Source organism: Falco cherrug, chromosome 4, assembly GCF_023634085.1.
Source record: "Falco cherrug isolate bFalChe1 chromosome 4, bFalChe1.pri, whole genome shotgun sequence".
Classification (NCBI taxonomy): Eukaryota; Metazoa; Chordata; class Aves; order Falconiformes; family Falconidae; genus Falco; species Falco cherrug.
In genome coordinates this window covers 23,785,656-23,804,880 of record NC_073700.1, presented here as the reverse complement: position 1 = coordinate 23,804,880, position 19,225 = coordinate 23,785,656, and the positions used below count along the sequence as shown (strand labels likewise).

Here is a 19,225-nt window from a genome sequence, read left to right as displayed (position 1 = left end):
AGATGGTTTTGATAAAAATTGTCTGTTTATCGATCACCTAGTTAGAAAATTTAGCCACAGAAATTAGAGTTATGCTTGCATAAGTAGAAAAGTAGTCCTTGCTGAAAATGGTTTGTGGTTTTTTTCATACCTAGAGAAGGAAAATATGTTTTTATGTTCAAGTTTATATCTTAGTTTTCTAATTGGGTTTATCTGACAGCTAGTGAGTCAGAGGAATAAACATATCTACTCTGAGCATTTGAGGGGGCAGGTACTGTCATTTCTGATACTCCGATTAAACTTCCAGGAGCAGTGCAGAAGGAATTTCAAGGACAGAAATTATCCTTCAGTACCGTTAAGACTATCCTGTGTGAGCTGTTCCTAAGAATATTCACAACTCCATCTTTTCCCAAGAGTTTATTTGAAAGCACTAGATTCCCACCTTTTTTCTCTGCTTCATAGCTGCTTCAGCAAGGGAGAAGTAAACAGAGCATAAAAAAGGAACCAGGATCTCCATGGAGGAGGACACTGAAATTTTTTTTGTGGGTCTTGCAGATCTGAAGAAAAAATTTTTTTCAAGATGTTTATACTGTTACTAAAACATGCCTGGCAGAGAGCATGCTGTACACAGTGTATTAAGATGACTGTCCATTTTAAACTAAAAGAAGCATAACCTCCGTGTCCTAACCCAAGCCAGCAATTAAAGAAGATGAGTCTTCGAGGAGGATTTGGGTAGTGGTTATAACAGTACATGTTAGGACTTGCTAACATCTTGTTGATTCATCTTTCAGCCTTGCTGCTTGTGCTCTTAAACTGAGATTTGTCAGGAGTGATGCATTTCTTGTTTTTGTGCCAGGGTGGTAAAATTGTATGTGCTAAAACCTTTCAGAACTGATAGTAGCCTGTGTTAAATTGTTAGGAGTATAATAGATAACATTGAAAACTGCATGCAAAATGCAGAACTTGAAAATTGTGCTGTCCTGTGGTTTACTGAGAGAATCACTTTCTAGGTGAGCTGGACAGCCTGGTGATGGTAGAGGGTGGACTTCTCCATCAACTGCGTGCTTTCTCTCGACTCTGTGATCCGTCTCTGAATGAAGGATGAATCCCAGTCCGGTCATGCTTGTCTGAATCACTCCAGCAGCAGCTGTTGGAATTTCTGTGACTAATGAGAAATTAGAATAATTCACTCTGGTGGTGAGGGAGGGGAGTGGCAGTTGATAGAGGTACTGTTGGAGAGCCCAGGGCTGTTGGAATCCCTGAGGTGCCAGGGCCAGGGCTGGTACGTCAGGGCCACTAGATGCCATCACACAGCCAGTGAAGCTGCTTGGTGGGCCCAAAATACCAATTCTGGGAAAAGCCAGTCTAGGACTTTTCTCTCCTCTTTTGAGTTTAGTACTAGCATTTTCTGTATTTTCCCACCAGGAAAAAATAATAATAATAAAAAAGGCATACAGAGATTTCATGTGTGTTTTGGCAAACGAGTTTTCTTATCCAAGTGTTCTTTCCATTGATTCTGTGCTAAGATCAGATCCCTTCGGAAAGTCTGCTTTATGTCTTTATCCTTCAATAAGAGGAAAAACTCTGTATGATTATTTGTAGACTAATGGTGTAATTAAAGCAACCTATATTTTTAGGATATATTTTGGGTTTTGTATTGTTTTTTCCAGTTTCTTTCTCTCTTTGTTTATATTTTATTGAGACAATTACTACTGTGGATTTCAGTTCAGAAGACTTCTCTATTCTGGGTGCCTTCACACAAATATTAACAACTTGCATTTGAAGTGAGATGGTCTTCTGTTTGGGTAGTCCGTCCTGTCGGCTCTGGGGCAAGTCTCCTGAGTTCAGAACTCTTACCCTTTCATACAGGACATGTTACAGAAATGTCAAGCTTTGCGCTTTGAGCCTTTTGCTATCTGCTGCCTGCATCTGCCGGCCACGGAGCTGCCTTCCTCCCTCCAGCCTTAATCGGAATTGCGCAGCTGCCCCGTGCTCGGGTTTGCAGTCTGTTGGAGTCCAGGCCCACCTCCAGTCATGTCTTGGCCTGGTAGCCTTCTGAGGGACAGAGCAGACTGCTAAGGTCTCTGTTTCAGAGAATTTGAGGTACTATAAGATGTATTATTGTGATACTTCCTGAGAAGGAGATGTTGAGAAAAAGATACCTGAGTCAGTCTTAAGTCTGGTGAAAAGATAAACTGGTGTGAAGTTGAATTTTAGGAGTGTTGTCAGCTAGTGTGAACACACTGGGAAATATGTTTTGGCTAGTGAATGCATGTTGTGGAAAAATAAACAGAAATAATTGGTGGTTACAGATAGTAGGATGTGTTACTTTGAGAAGAGGAGGAGCTCTCAAAAGCAACAGAAAATACACTGAAAAGATGAGGGGGATCAATTGTGTTCTCTAGATGAAGACAATGAATATAGGCAACTGGCTAATTGTTTAGATATTTTTGCCTTTTTTGGCTGTGTCATTCTTTATTTTATGGGCAAACTAAACTGATATGATGCCAATTGATTGCATTTATGGATCTGTTTTATGTTATCTGAGCCATGCAGAATTTGGCTTGCTGTAGCATAGGATGCTGGGCTTTTGTGTGAAAATGGTTGCTTAACAGCCAAAAGAATAATATAAGACTATGTGTTGACTTTGATTAGCTACTTTAATGGTAGGCTGCCTGTGTGAAAACCTGGGGGAGTCTGACTAAATAGATCTTTTTTACATAACCAAAAGATTAATTCTTTGTTTAGAAAAGGGGAAAAAAGTTTTGTGTTTTGTTGTTTGTTTTTTTTTAAAAGAGTACATCATTGGTAAAACACCCAGCTGAATCCTTTTGAGGCTTAAACTTCGCCTAAGTGTATTAGGAATAAAAGGCAACTAATTTATTTGCTTTTGAACCTGACTGTAGAGTATAACCATCTGTGATATGAGAAATTTTCTGAGGTTATAGTTTGTTACCTTTATGTTGAAGAATGCTGTGCATTTATCTGCAGTAAAATGAGATACTTTGCCTGCCAATTATTGCCGGTCGTGGCCATGCTGAGCAGCGATATGCTGATAACTTTCTGATGCTTCTGGATGGAGTGTACCCTTTGTAAATGACAAGTGTGGGGCAGGAGTGGGACAGGGCTGTGTGAAGACCTCTGTGTTCCCATTAGCTAGCTCCTGAGTTGCCCATGAAGCTGATCCTATGCCAACAGTAGCTAGACAGCTCCGTGTCTGTGTCAGCCGAGGAATTAACCTCAAAAACTTCCAGTCCATATCTAGGCATGAGGAGACAGAAAAACATAGTTTTGCTGCCACACTTTATTGCACGTGTTTGTACTGCAGAAAGTCAGAGAACCTCGGAATGGATGTGAATTGCCACTGACAGATGTGGTCATTACATCCAGTAATCCAGGAAACTTAGACTCCAAATCAGGCTTCTGAATCTGGCTTGAATATCACTACTGCAGTGTGTTTGGCGTGCTGACCTTGTTGCTGTGGTTGTTCTCCAGGAAGTTAACTTAAACTTGTATAATTGTGGTGTTACCTGGTGACTTATATGAACTTGTTTTTAAAGGGTATATGTACAGACAGTTCTTAATTAGTTGTTCTTCTTAGACCTGAAAAAACTTTACCTTAAAAGACTGAACAATTTTTTAAGTAGTCACCCAATATTGAAATGTCTTTAACTGTAAAATCTGAGAGCGTAGTGCATTTTAAACTTCTAATAGGCCTTGTGTCTTCATGGAAGTATTGTAAGGAATAATTTCATGGCCGTGCATATTCTGCAGGTATATCACCCACAGACCCCTACCCCCTCTTTTTTTTTTTTTTTTTTTTTTTTACACAAAAGGAATAGTAATCCAAATTATTTCAACTGTTATTTAATCTTCCTGAGTTAAAAATTTTGCAAGGTGAGGACCCACAGCTGGCCTACTTTCACAGACTGTCACTTCAGGTGCAGTGAATTGTCACAATCAAAGCTGTAGAGCCATGACATTTAAATAAAGAGCATGTACTTGCTGAGCAATGGTAGTAATAAAGGTTCTAGTGCTTGAAAAAGTTAATGTGTTACAGATGGGAAGGAAGAGGACTGGTGTTACAGACTTGTTTGTGGTCTTTTGGGGCCATGTGCTCACCTCTGAGGGATCCCAGGTGTCTTGTGCAGTTGTAATTAGCAGTGCACAGGGCTTGTCTCTTGGACGAAGTCAACATCATCCTGAGTGCAGAGCTCTGGGCCTGCAGTTCCGCAGCAGCTGCAGCGAATAGTGCAGCTATTCGTGGGTCAGAAGGGAAGGCACGTGGACCTGTGAGGTACAGCTTGCCTTTCTCTGTAGAGGCTCTAAGGTAAATCGGCATCCTCAAAAGCTGTTTCTGTTGCTGTCCCTCCCTTTTGTGTTATCCTGCTATAAAGAGAGGTGAAGGGAAGGTCCTCCCTATTCCACTTAGCAGGCAGGGACAGAGTATCTCTTAGTTGTTAACCCGTCTCCTCCATTTGTTGTTAGAGAGATGCTGCCTTTCCTTTAAGATTTTCAATTTTTTTTGTAAGCTGTTGGCAGTTTGTCAGAGCTTGTAGATGGTAAAGGTTTTTTTGCAATTGCCTTTTTTTGTTTGGGTTTGTTTTTTGGTTTTTTTTTTTTTTGGGTAGGACTTCTGAGGATGCAGCAGGCTCGGGCTTGGCCGGTGGTGGTTGTGAGAATGGCAGCAAGGTGGGGAGAAAGCTAATGAGCCCCTGGGCAGCTGTGCAGGCTTTGCACTCTGGGAGAGCTCCAGGGGTGAATGGTGTGCAGGTTGCCAGGGGATGATGGAGCAGTGAATTAAAGGTGAATAGATTGATGACTGCATGCTGGCTGTTTTTGGCTGGATGATCCGAACTTCATTGTGACCCTTGGGATGTGGAAGACTCAAAGCAGTAGTGGGTAACAGTGAGACATGTGTTTGTCCATTGCTGATGTTAGCTGGGAAAGCCTTCTCTCTGCCTGTGATGAGGCAGAGAGATTGAATCGTGAGATTGAATCATGAGGTATGTGGGCAGGCTAGACAGCTGCATTGCTATGCTGTCTGCCTGCTAAGGATGCAGTCTCTGGCTTTATTTATCTTAGATTGAGCTGTGTAAAATAAACAGGATTCTGCAAAAAACCCTGGGGCAGGTGTAGGAATAAAACATGTCTTTAAGATCTTATGTGATTGCCTGAGTAGGACAACTGTGACTTTTTAATTCTTTGTTTTACCTCAAAGCTAAAAGTACTACTGAGACAGACAGGAGAGTGAGCCTTCTGCTGCTACCATGTTCCTACCGATAAAATAAAAGTTTATTTCTTTGAAAAGAGACTTCTGTGTTTAACTTGCATCTTGACATTTAACAGCCCTGAGGAGGACAGGTTGTACAAGTGGGAGGTAAAGCATGTGTAGGTGGGTGGTAAGAGGCTGAAATGGGCTGTTCTTGAGGGCAGTTATGTTTGTCCTCTTACTTTATATGAGGAAAGGATGGAGGGTTTGTGCTTTTTGGCTCATCATTGATGAAATTGTGACCAAAACAGTTTGGTTTACCTGACATTAAATCTCAAGACCTGACAAGCACGCAGTTGTCTCTTGGTGGGGTTCTGTTCAGCTGGGTGGGCAGTAAGCAGAGACTGGCAGTAAGGGGGGACAGAAGGAATATAGCAATGCTTCTGCTAAGCTCTTTGGTTTCAGGAGCCTCTGTCACAGCTGTGTGACACAGTGCTTGAAGTACTCTGACTTGAAAATGGTCATCTACCAACTTCAAGTCAGGGGGGAAAACTTTTTGTTCTTTACTGTGTTCTGTGTGATGTTTTGAGAGGCATTTTATTACACTTGCAAGATGTAGTTTATTGTCTTCAAACATTTGGAAGAGAATTCTTAGATTCTATAGAGCACGGTGAGGCTCATCTGGTGTGTTCCTGCTCCTGGTTTGTGTGGGCTAGCTGATTCCCGAGTGCTGCATGCAAGCAAGAGGGAGAGGAAGGAAGGAATGGAGGAAAAGCTCTGTTTGTTTGTGTTCTGGTTTCTTCTCAAAGAAAAAACTAATGCTTTCCAATGAAGCTAACTGCATGTTGTCTTCTGGATGCTTCTAGACAACAGCTGTTCCAGTTGGTCTTGGATACTCCACCGATTTCATCCCCATTGGCCCATAGCAGGCATTCAGCTGGCAAAAAACATGTCAGCAGTCCTGTTTCTTGGCCAGGTTTGAAAGAGGAGATGCCAGTGATTGACAGTTTCTTGAGAAAGGAAAAAGTCTGCACCTCAACAAAGGCAGACGGCCTGGCAGGAACAGATCGGAAGATTTTCAAAACTGAAGAGCATGATAACCTTTACAGCAGTTCTGCAGATGTTGATGGTAAAGACAATGAAGTGGGATCACGAGAGAGTCCTGAGAGCACCAAAAGTCATGAAGAGCCTTCTACATCTGAGGTAAAAGTAGCCAAGAAAGGTGAGATGCGCTTAATTTTTGGTTTTGTCTTGTTCTCTTCCCCAAGCTGGCGGCTGTGGCTGGTTGTATGCGTTGGAGTGCCTTCAGTACGTGGCATTTTCCTCACTTCTCTGCATTGTTCTCATCTGCATTGGCATGTTCAGATGCTTCCCATTTAACTGGACTGTGCTTCATTCAGATTACTGCTTATGTGGGACAGCTACAAGCATATTCTTGAAGAGGAAGCCTGGGCTGATGCCAAGTAATTAAATGGAGTTCAATGCTTACAGATTCCTTTGCTTTGAGTAACAGCTCTAACAGACTTCCTCAGTAAAAAATTAAGTCATTTAATCCTTCCCCTTAATGACTAGACAGGCAACATCGACATTCATTCTGCTTTTGTATTCTTAAGTAACCAGAAGCAAGGTATTTTATAATGTGTTTGTTATTTGAGGGGTGCACCCAAAGTCAAAACGATCATGGCTTTAGTTTGTTGATGTTCCTATTCATACGCTCTCCAGAAGAAAGTAATCTGCTTTATTCTTCTGTAACTCTACAGTGTTAAGATTAATTTATTTTGAAGCATTAAAATACCCATTTATACTAATCAACTACAATAAAACGACAGAATCCTCTTAGTTTTGACATGATGGCAGCCATCCCATTGACCCAATTAAAAGCCTAAATTAAAGACAGTGTAGGAGTATAACACTCATTCTTACTAGTTTGTATTTATCCATTCTTTTGTCGAACAATTTATTCAACTGGAACTCTGAAGTTCATATTTATTTATTAGCCAGGAAAATACTGCTTAAAGATGTAATACAGCCAGAAAAGTAGCCATATGAAAATGACGTCCACTTAGCCAGAAGTTAAATTTTCTAGTTTTATGCATCAGACTTGCTTGTGTTCGTAATGTAAAACTCATATGAAATTTTGCTGCTCATTTATTTTCAAGCACTTAAAATTTTCTCTTACTTACCATTTCATGACCTTATTAAATGCTCATGACCTGAGCATGCATTACATTGAAATTATTTCCAACAATGCAAAGTAGTTGGTCAAACAATATAAGTGAAAGATTTGAAATGAGGCAATGCTGAAGTGGTTTTAGTAAGTATTATTTGTTCCTGTGTTAAGAATTCAGATGTAACTTCCAATACAGTAATAGACTGCTCAGAACTATTATGTTATGTTACTGTCCCAGCTTGTTTTTTAAAAAACTTTTAACTAGAACATGATGTCACAGCAGTTAGGAATTGCAAAGGAGTGTTACTGGGTAACACTCTGAATTCCCACAACTTTTCACAGTGTTTTTCATGGGTCGTTTTTGTTTTATCTTTTAAATCAAAATCTGCTTCCTTCATACTGAGGATGTCAGCTAAAGAATTCCTTCCTCATACTGTTCATTTGAAGTTAGTCCTTTGTTTTTGATATATTGTGACTGCAACAGGTGATTATTTTAAGTCTGTGGTTTTTTACTGTCTTTAAAGGTAATGTTTATAGTTGCTTCTTTAAAATATGATGCAAGAAGAATTCTGAGTTGGGTGGGACCATACTGTAGGGCATTTGTGAGCCTCTGAGCCCAACACATGGAATCAAGTTATCTGTACTAAGCAATGAGTATGAGGCATGGTTGGATCATAGGATTCCTGTGAGGCTGAGTAAACTCATGTATTGACAGTCCTGATGAGAGCCATAGATTGGGAACATTATGTTAATATGAATAAAGTTTGTGCTCTACTGTGTTATCAAAAGAAGCAGTTTCCTTTATTTAGGAGTAAAATACTGCAAAAGTGAAAAAGATTAGCATGGAAATATGTCTATGTTTATATTAGCTCCAAGGTTTCTGTGTAGTGTGTATGTTATTCTAGATTTTTATTAGAGTTGTTATTCCTTCTGACTGTTTGGAAGATGAGAGCCATTCTAATACTACATAGAAAGAGAAATAAGTGTTTTGGAATGAAAATTAGAGCTAAAAATGAAGGTTCTGGATAGACATGCCAGATCTTAAAAAAATTAAATCTGGAATTCTGGATTTTAGTTTTCTTCAGTCAATGACTAGTTTTTTAAATTAAAACATTTGCTTTTTGCTGTAATACACATGCTAGTAAATTCCTTCTCCCTTGCTTTCAGTGGATTGTCCTGTTTGTGAGGTTGCTATTCCAGAGCAATATATAAACCAACATCTGGATAGCTGCTTGATAAGAGAAGAGAAGAAGGACAGCCTCAGAAGGTAAGAAACAACTTTAAGAACTTTTACATGCATGTAGCTGTTCTTCTGCACTGCTGAATAAGGAATATTATTTGGTGGGTTGTAATACAGAGGACTGTGTTTGGTTCTTGGTTGCATGCTGTATAGATAGTTCTGAAATTTCTGTATAAATATGTTAGTGGTGATTTTCCTCTCTCAGGAAACCATGTGGATCACCAGCAGAATTACTTTTTGGCTTTTAGTGGCAAGAAACATGGGACAAAGTTTCCAAAAATTGAACACAGGGAGTAAAACATAGTCTGTATGTTATTCTTATCATGTTTCTGCTCACTAGCATTAAAATTCTATTCAGATAACACTTATTCCCATTTTCCACTCGGTAAATGAATTGCTTCCCTCAGTTCAGATGGGCTAAAAGACAGTTATTTCACTAGCTGTCAAGGTAAAAAATAAAAATGGCACCTTACTCCACTCACTGGTTCTTTTCAAGTTGCCCCAGTCAAGTTTGTTTCTTTAAGATGTGAATTTCCATAAGGTTAATGGATGCCTTGGATTTTATACCTCCACCCTAGAATTTGTCATGGTCACCACATTCACATCAGAAGTGTAGATTTCAGTTTGTTTTACTTACTAGCATAAATTTAGGCCATCATTATTTCTAACTGCTCAGACTAAAGAACTGTGAGGGACTTTGACTGCATGTGGTTTTACTGCACGCTTGTATTTCCAGTTCCTCTGAACCTTGAATTAGAAAGTAATTTTATGTTAAACCTCTTATTTTGTCCAGTCATGCTTAGAATGCAATCTATAAGCTAAAGGACTTTGAAGATGAGTAAATGGTAAATGAATATTGAAATCTGATGTTGTATTTTCACTTGGGATGTTTTTAGTGTTTTTTCTGTTCTTAATGAATGGAAATAAAAGCCAGATCTTTCTTTGGTGTCAAGCCCATGTCCCTAACAGAATTTTAAATTTTGCTTATTTTATCTGACTGCTTGGATCTTAAGAAAATATCATGCAAGACACTTCTCCCTAGGGACTGGCTGTTGTGTGTCAAATGCTGGCTTTTTGGCAATGTATTTATTTTATGGCAGTGTTGTTCGGGTTTCAGTAACAGCAGATCTCTAGTTCTTCTGTGAGGAATTTTAGCTCTGTTTATTCTCAAATCAGGAGCACATGGCATGCTATGTTAACAGTTGAGCAGTATTTCAGCGGAACTGATAATTTAGTCCCCAAAACCTGCACAGAAGTAATTACAACAGGTAAGTCTACGTTTACAAAGAACACTGCATTTCTCGAGGATGGGGAAAAATCCCACCAACATTAAGATTCAAAACTGTTGTGAGCTGTTTTCTCATAGCTGTCTGCTCACAAAGCTGTCATCACTCTTCTAAGACGTGATGCTGGTGCGTTATAATACATACAAAGCTTTTTCAGGACTTTCAAAAGATTTAATTATTCAATGATTTCTTTTTATATTTCCCCAAAGAATCTGAAAACAGTAATTTCCTGAAGAGTGTATTGTCATCTTTTTTTTTTTTTTTTTTTTTCTGCCAGCTATGCTACAGGGGCTGTATGAAAGTAAATGAATTAATGATGATTTTTGCATGAGTATTTTTTTTAAAAGCTTTGAAATTTATTTTCAATGTGATGAGTTGAAATTGCTGAATACAGTTTTCAAATAAGTTTCTTGCTTTCACAATGGAAAGCCGTTAATTTCTCCATAATTCAGAGCAGCGCAGCTGAACTTCATTTTGCTGCAGGAAGAAAGTATCTAAATAAATGCTGTTCTTCTGTAACTAATAAATAATTTAAGTTGAAGAAGGTGAGTGAGGCAGTAGATGGATTTCGGTACTTTTTTTGGCTAGTTTGAGTGTTACTTCACCAGGAGGTATAGGGAAGACTGAGCTAATTTGTGCAGAAAGAAACTGTTCTGCTCATCTTAGATGACAGAAGTTGTAGTAGGACTTGAATTTTCTATGACAGTTTCCTGTGTGTAAGATGTTTTCCCTAGCTATGCCAGGAACGTTGAGTTCTTCTGACATAAGGCAGTGTGAAGGAGTAAATTTTGGTTTCAGATATTATTCATCTGAGAGTGCTATTAATTCTCTTTAATGTCACTTCTCTGTATTACCAAACAACCCTTCTGTTAGATGGGAACTACAGATCGCTTGCAGGTACATGACTATCTTTCTTGAAGTTACATTCCCAGAAAGCTGAAAAATCTCCCAATTCAAGTTTTGGCTTGCAGTTTTAATGCTTTTAAAACTTTGCCAACTGATTCAGGTAAGACATGGACAGTACGTGGGTAGAAAACCTGTGTTTTGGCAATCTGAATTCAGTATGCTTCCTTTTGAATTCAGAGCGAATGTGAGGCTTGATCCTAATGAAGACAAACAATACTGTGTTTGCTGATGTGATTCTAAAGTCTTCGCTGTAGATATCAACAACTGAGCCACAGTACTTGTTACAGGAGTAGTGTTCGCATTGTTTCCTGAAGAAAATCAGACCAGACCTATTGCTTTCTGTATGTTTGAAATTTTCTTTGTGGTAGTTGGAAAAGTGTTCTGGCTTCCTAGAGCCACTGCTGTTGCATCTGCGATACACTGCATAATTCGTTGTATGTCTGCCATAGCTGAAACGATTCTTTTGGGTATTTCTTACCCAGAGTGGGTGAAATACTCTGTAAAAATGTAAATCAGTATTTGGATTTTCATAGGAGAATTAACTAAGAAATGTTTGTTTCCTTTTGCAGTTCTGCTCACAAAAGGAAGCCTATGTCAAAAGTTGTTTACAACTTGCTCTCTGATCGTGAACTGAAGAAGAAACTAAAGGAACATGGTCTGTCAACCAATGGGACCCGACAACAGCTCATTAAAAGACACCAGGAATTTGTGCACATGTATAATGCTCAATGTGATTCTCTAAATCCCAAATCTGGTAAGTTAGAAATTCTAGGAAAATTGTTACCGTTGCAAGCTGTTGGTATGCATTTCCTCTCTTAGTTCTCAGGGTAGGAATAAGGCTGAGTAATACTTGGCAAAACTGGAGCTGGAAGAATTTATCTCATATAAATCAAGATTAATGCAAAAAAAGGAAATTTAATGAAAACCAAAAATACGTTGCAATACTCTAGAAGTATCCAGCAAGGATGTAAATTTGTGTTGAAATTATTTTGTACTTCCTGGTTTACTAACTCTGTTCTGAAAACTGTTCTGTGTTTTCATTGATTTTGTATTTTAATTAGTGCTTCCAAATTAGACTCCAGGGTTTTTAGTCAAAAAAAGAAAGTGTACCCAAGGTTCTTAGTAAGTGAATGGATTACTAATTTATCTCTTGTTCTAATTTGTTCTCTTCCTCCTATACACTGAGACTTTTGTATTTTTTTAATTTGATATCATTTCAAAATCAGATATTTATTTTTTTTTAAGATGATAGGTATAGATAGATGGAGTTTATATCAATTTAGTTGTTTGGCAGCAACTTTCTATAATTAAACTCAGACTACGTACACATTAAACATCTGTATGGGATAAGGAGAATGTGTTTTAGTCTCGTGATGTGGGTGCAATATAAACTTCCTTTAAACAGCAGTTTGTTATTTCCATATGCTCAGGCTTAATGCTTGAAAAATGCCAGGGCTGGAACAGGGAGGATGAGATCTGAGCAGGGTATTTGTGCTGCCTGGTTTTGTAGGCAGTGTGGCCATTTTGAAAATTTTGACTACCTTGTATGAAGTAGAGGGAGAATTGTCCCAGCTCATCTTGTTATACTCTATTTTATACAAGATGTGAACATAAATCTTTTTGAAAGATGTGTCATTTGTCATCTCTCAGTTCAGTCCTGCAAGTGATAAAAGTAACAGTACAAACACACTGCCATGTGTGGGTGAGAGAGAGACATCAGATTTATAGCTACATTACTTTTTATTTGATTAGAAGCTTATGGCAAACTCTTTTTAAAGGAATTCCTTACAGGATCATGTTCAGATATTACTCTTCTGGGAGCTGCACAGCTGTTGAGTGTCCTGGAAATTCTCATATAGCTGGTATTGCCTGTTCTGCACTGGTTTCAGGAGGTAGGCTGCTGTTGGCTGCCTCTGTAGCGTAGGTCAGTCCTGCTGCTGGCAAGAGCTGGTCTCAGTTACTTCAGAGGTAGAGAGATGAGAAATACTGTTCCCCACCCTCAGTTTGATCTCTGATTCTCATATTTACAGAGACTTAAGTCCTGAAGCACAAGTTCACCATTTCTTCCAGAAGCCATAAACCATTCTGAATGTTTAGGTGTATATTGAAGGGCTCGGAAACTATTTTGACCAGATAAATTTGTGGTCTTGCTGTCAGTAGAACTGTCAGGAACTGCATGAGCAAGCACTGCAAAGCAGACAGGGCAGGGAGCTGCTCGTGCACAGCTGGGTTCAGCACCTCCATGGGTCAGATTGCATACCACTGCAGGTGCACAGCTAAACTTTACATTTGCTATTTGTTGCTTACCTGTAACAGGAATGATTTGTGGCCAGCAGTGAGAAGTAGCCTTTGAGAAGGCTGCCAAATTTAAACACAGTAAAACCTACTTAATTCATCGGTTACCATATAACAAATTTGAAATAAATACTCCACTATACTATCCAGTAAATATTAAAAACTCTTAAGTTAACTCCATACACATTTGGTTTTATATATGATCAGATAGTTGGAAGTGCCAAATATCCACAACTTTTACTGTGGAATTTCAAAAATAAATCATGATTTTGGTGTTCAACTCCTTTATTAAACAGGCACAGCTGCCAGTTGTGGTGCTTTTTGAAATACAGTCAGTCACTGAGGATTATAAATGCAAGTTTAGCAGCCAAACTTTAGGCTCCTGCTTTTTGAAATCTTGATTTCACTTGCCAGCTCTTGACTTGGATTATGTGAGCAAGTAGATGAGAAAAGTGAGTTTGTAACCAACACTATTTGTTTTTCCATTTTGCTCCTTATACCATTTTAAGAACTTGACGAGGAAGGTTGAGTGCCTAAGTGATTTAGGTGCCACGTGTCGCTGCTTAGTTTGTGCTTAAGACTTCCAAAAATGCGAGGGGTTTCACAGTGTGTGACAATGTACTTTAAGTAGTGTGCCCCAAATAATGCCAAACTTTTACTGAGTTCTGGCTCAATACCTGTTTAGAAAGGCTGTATTATTAAACTTGAACTTAAGGTGCAGACATGCATTTTCAGTGGTAGCAGCGAACCTAAGGTCGCTGTATAATACAAACAGCTAAGCCTCTGAGGAAGCACAGGTGCCACATTCCTGGATTTTGCTTAAAGCAGTTTTGAACAGGTTTTTATTCCTTCACAGCTTAATAAGCTTTTGTTCTCTGGCTACTTTACTGTCTAGTGAAAGTGTTTTGTTTTAATAAATGCCATAGCCACCTAGTACCTCTGAAAATGATGAAGTATAGAAACAGATTTGTAAAAGTAAATGTCAAAATAAATCATGCAGGTCCTGCATAGCTGTAGGTTTAGTTAAAACTTAAACACACTTATGTCTGTTCATATGCTTTTGAGGTGTCTGCCTTAATTGTTAGAGTAGGTTGTAATTAATTTTTGGACTACAGGTTTTGGACATACATCTGCAGACAGTTTTGCATTGCTTTGGAAGGTAGTCCTTGGAGGTAGAAGTAAGATACATGGTAGATGTCACTTTTTTTATCTTCTGTAGAAAGATACATTATAAAATGAAAACTCTTTTCATAAAAGCCATGCCTGTGCACCACAGAAACATTATAGTATTCTAAGGTAAGAGTCAAATATGATTTGAAAAGTCCTCATTTCCCTTGTATTAAATTAAGGGGAAAATACAAGCAGTGGCCCAGGAGGCGGCTGAGAGCCAGCTGCCGGCCAGCACCACGGCGCTTGCTGCAAGGCCCACGGCTCCAGACCTTGCCTCCTGGCCCCCAGTCTTGGGCACTGCTTCTGCTGCTCAGCTGCCGCAGGTGGGAGTGGTTCCTCTGTGTGAACAAATGCCTGCTGAGTGAGCACTGGTGTAAAACCATGCCATTTGGATTTGCCTGTTGAGTTTTCACTGTTGGAGAGAGAATGCCAGTTTGCCTCTTTATGGTTCAAATTCACGGTAGTTTCATTCAGTGCTGTTACATCTTTTTATTTAACAGCTTCTGTTTTATTGATTAATTTATTGTATTTTCAAACAGTTGCAGAGGTTGTTAAACAGCTGGAAAAGAATGAGAAGATTCGGATTCAGTTTGAATTTAACAAAACTGGTGAAAAAGTAAGCTAATCATCTTTGTTCTCAGAGTGGGGGATGGCTAGGAGAAGTTACAGACTGGGCACCGAACAAGTTTGCCTGTCGCTTTATTATGGGAATTCCCAGGTTGCATGTTGGAATTCGCATATACCATCTTATAATCAACATGATTTTCTCATACCACTCATTTGTCGTGGTCTGTGTACTGCTGATGTTTCTATGCCCAAACCATGTCAGTAGGAGCTTTTTTTTTTTTTATTACAATAAACATTCTTGAGAAATATTCCCCTTGGTCGTTTTCGATGATTTTGACCCTCCATGGCAGTGTGGGGAATATTTTGCTTCCTAGAATTCTCTAGGATTTAGCTAGCAAATTCCTTGCTTCCGTATCAGCAATAGCGCCTGTTCTTTTCCCATGACATATGATACTTTTGTGACTTTTGGAGCATGTTTATTGCACAGTATTAGGAAATATTTTATGGTCCACACATGCTGGGTTTTATATGGGGTGGCTTGGCTTAGTCCCGTTGACTTCATGACAGCAAAGCAAAACAGCATGTATACATGCCTTAAATATGTATTACTATCTGCGGATGATATGGTAAGAGCTGGGGGGAAGAACAAGAGCCAATCCTTTTTCCAGTTCTAATTCTCTAGTTTTAAAGTATGCAGCTTTATCGTGTTTTTGTTTCTGTAAATAAAGACTTGTGTGATTCTGTAGAGCTTGACCTTCACAAAGGACCAGACAGAGCAAGAAATAGATGAGATCCACACTGATTATCGTAAGTGATACACAATTTTCACTTCATTTTGCTTTTGAATTCACCTCCTTTTCCTTTGTACTAAAATACACACATGAAAGTGATGCTTTTCATGTGTGTGCGCTTCCCCCGCTCCCCATTTAATGGATCAAAGCTGGAAGTTCTCAGTTTGGGCTGAAAGTTTCTGTTCGAAGCTCAGTGTCTACTAAGTACTGATGTTTGACAAAATTCACTGCCAGGGCTGGATAAGAGTGAGATGGAAGGTGATTGCCTCCTTTAGTGCAATTTAGTGCATCTCCATTTATGCACTTTCTACTTACCTTCTTAATGGTCCTCCTATGTTTGTTGGACATAAAGAACAGCAGAGATTTTCTCTCTCCTGCATTGGATGTGTGATGCCTAGTTGTATGGTTTCACTAGGAACCCTCCAGCAGAAATAAGGAACAGAACTTCTCTGAAGGGACTCCCTAAGATGCCGGCAGTGCTGAGTGTACATGCTGACCATGTCCCCGTCAAGCTGCCCGGGCTGTCAGGTGAAGGGGGAGCTCTGTTTCAGTGTCCTGCTCTGTGTGAGACTCCCTGTGATTCTTGTGATTCCAGTTTTGAAGAACAGAACAGCAGTTGTGACTGTGGTGAAGGCCGATTGTGCTTGCTTTGTGAGATTTCACCCTTCCTTGCCCCAGATTTTTGGCACATTATCTGAGAATAATCTGAATTGCTCAGAGGTTCATGTGAATTGGTTGATTAATTTGCCAGTTCTATACTTCGTGAGAACTTGGGCTTGCAGCATATGGATGTGTGTGTATCAAGTCACTCACTGATTGGGGGGGGGGGGGGGAAAAGCTTATTGCCTACAGTTGTGTCCCTGTGAACAATGGCATGTGCTTCTGAGTGTTTTTACATACAGAATTTTCTCAGTTTCAGGTTTGATATTATTTTTTCCCTTTTTTGAGGTTCTGGGCACTGTGTGAGTGCTGGTGTGCCAGCAGTTCTGCTGGCTGCGAACCCTCCAGGAGCAGCAGCCTGGCTCAGGCATAGCTGGGCTGCTGCGGTGGGAGGCATCTGTGCTGACAAGGAGGGTGCTGAGCTAGAAGATGGGGTGAATGCTCACTGTCTTGGCCCTGCACTCACCAGTGTACCCAGTAGCACAGATACCGGGTTTTCCCATTGCTCAGCATATTCCCTCCTCCCCTACACTCTAATAGTCAGACACTGACTTTATTTAAAATGTGCCTGTATTCTGGGTGGTTTTTGGTCTTCCTGAGTCTTCCAACTCATCCTGTAGCAGTTCAGTTTGTATAAATTTACTCTTTTTTTTATACCTCACTTTTCTAGGTTTGCTGTCCAGTGCAGAGTGGCATTAACAGACAAGCAATGTGGTCACAGTAGTTTATATTTAATATGACATTTCTGAAATACTCTATGGCTGCGTGTTTCCTCAACTGTGTGTTTTTTACACTTCTACGATTGTCAAGGTGGCCTTTACTGCTAAAAAGTATGTTTCAGCTGAGCCAAAAATACTTTTTCCATATTTTATTTGTATACTGTGATTCTCAAATCATTCAGGGTTTCACAGTGCTCCTCACATTCGCTCCATTCCTTTATACCCGTCTCCACAAGCACTCGTGCACTCTTCTGTGCTTCCTGCATCCTTTTCTGCTTTTCCCTCCCATCCAGCCCGGTGATTTTGAAGCAATCTCTTGGAAGGAATGTTCCACTGCTTTGGTTGTCCTCTTCCTCCCCATCCTGTGCAGGCAACTGGGATTCAGTGCAAACTGGGTGATTTCCCCCCCCACCCCCTTCTGGTTTTGTTGTTGCTTTCTGTTTCATTTTTCAGACTGTGTCCCCTCTGTGCAAGAGACCAATGCCTGTGTTATTTATTAAACCTGCTTTTGCCCTGTCAGAGTAATAGCATTTGTTTTGGGAAGTATAACTGGAATAAATAATACTTAAGGAAAAGAAGAGAAGAGACAAAAAAATTAGAAAAATATAATGGGGAGAGCTATGATTCAGTCATACAGTTTTGTTTGGTTTATTTTGGTGGGTTTTTTTTTCTGTGGGGATTTGCCTCCCCACCCCCACCCCCCGGACAGAGAACCAATTCCTGCTTAACTTGACCCTGAAAAAGTACAGTATTTTAGGCTGTCTTTCTTCTTACCATGTGCTTAAACTTGAGAATAGTGTTTTTTCTCTCCATGGAACCATCTAACCGTCTTTATTGTTGTTAGTTTAGAAGCAAATGTTCTTGTGAGAGTTAAAGGTTGCAGGACTTGACTTGTATCTTGTTGTAGTAATTTAGTGCAGAAATAGCTAATGTAAACTGATTCTTACAGATGATTTTCTGACCCTTTGTGTGTTTTTACATCAGGTTTTAAATAGCGTTACTTTGTACTTACCTTCTTAGTGGTGTTTTGTTATTCATAATTTCGTTCCTGTTTCCCATTCATTTTGCTTCACCTGCACTCTGCTTCCATCCTCAAACATGGTAGTTGGCCATGTAATGTTAAAACAATTTTCACTGAACATTAAACTTCTCTGCTTTCAGCCACAGAGGAGCAAAACAATGAAGGGACAACTTGTTCTGATTATATTTAAGGGTGTATTTAAATCTGCAATATGGTCATATTTCCTGTGTTTCCTTGCATCGCTTCAGGCGTATAAATTATTCCATAATGCAGCTGGATTTAGCATTGTTGATTTTAGTTGGGTTTCTATGGTTCTATGAAGGCTAAATAAGGGCCTAAGTCTTTAGCAAATTTTTCCCTTGCTTTTTGTTGCTGTTCCTGAGAATATGTATTTTTTTTAAGTGTACATACAGCGTTTGTGGGTTTTAGTCTTAAGCATTCACCACTAATTCCAAGTAAGTGGTTAATAATTATTTTCTTGGCATGTAGAAATCTATAGCAATAACTTTTTTTTTAAAAAAAGTAATTTATAAAGTATTAATCCCAAATCGGATATTTTTCCCAGAAGGCTTTAGTAGCTGTAAAGAACAAATTTGAAGTTCAGTGACTGCAGGAGGCCCCCCAGGCAGAGCACATCCCCTGTAACTAGCTGTTTACTGCTCTGTGTATTCACGTTCTGCTAAGTGTGGAAGCTGAGTCTGAACAAAAGCTGTCCAAGGAAGATGCTGGAATTCAGTCAGCTGCGAGCAGGTTTGCCCTGATCCTTCTCACTGCAGGTGGGGAATGTTTGGGGGTGGAAGGGCTGGTGTGGAGCAACCCAGGAACAAAGGAGCTGCCGAGAAGACGTGCTGCCCTGGTGCGGTGCCCGTGCGGCTCTTTGTAGGGCGGTGCTGTCACCAGAGAACTGGTTCTATACAAGAAAACCACTTCACTCCTTTTTGTAAATTTCAGATATGCAGAAATTCCTTGTAAAGCTGCATTGTTTACAGTTGGACTTGGTGACCTTAAAGGTATTTTCCAGCCTAAGTGATTACGTGATTCCTGGTTGCATTTGTGTTGCAGCCTTGCAAACAGTTGTATTGCATGACTGGGGTGGGGTGTGGAGACAGGAGCCCGTTGCCCAGTTCTGCACCAGGCTGGTGTGCGCTGCTGGCAGTGCCCACTGGGGACTCGAACTGCCCATCCTTCCTTTTATTTTCTTGACCTGTT

General features: G+C 39.7%; 1 protein-coding gene across 7 annotated transcripts in view; it reads left to right on the top strand.

Moving 5' to 3' along the window:
* RAD18 (RAD18 E3 ubiquitin protein ligase) overlaps nucleotides 1–19,225 on the top strand; it is a 54,189-nt gene that overhangs the window by 7,633 nt on the left and 27,331 nt on the right. For 6 of the 7 annotated variants that reach the window (XR_008731927.1, XR_008731928.1, XM_055708281.1 and 3 more), the window contains exons 5-9: nucleotides 6,058–6,413; nucleotides 8,529–8,628; nucleotides 11,363–11,547; nucleotides 14,798–14,874; nucleotides 15,572–15,632. Coding sequence is in view for 5 of the 7 variants with exons in the window: in XM_055708281.1 (XP_055564256.1) it covers nucleotides 6,058–6,413; nucleotides 8,529–8,628; nucleotides 11,363–11,547; nucleotides 14,798–14,874; nucleotides 15,572–15,632 (779 nt within the window). In the remaining 2 variants the exon portion in view is untranslated. Of the gene's footprint in view, nucleotides 1–6,057; nucleotides 6,414–8,528; nucleotides 8,629–11,362; nucleotides 11,548–14,797; nucleotides 14,875–15,571; nucleotides 15,633–16,031; nucleotides 16,442–19,225 lie in introns of those variants that run through there. The other variant, XM_055708284.1, reaches the window with a different exon arrangement.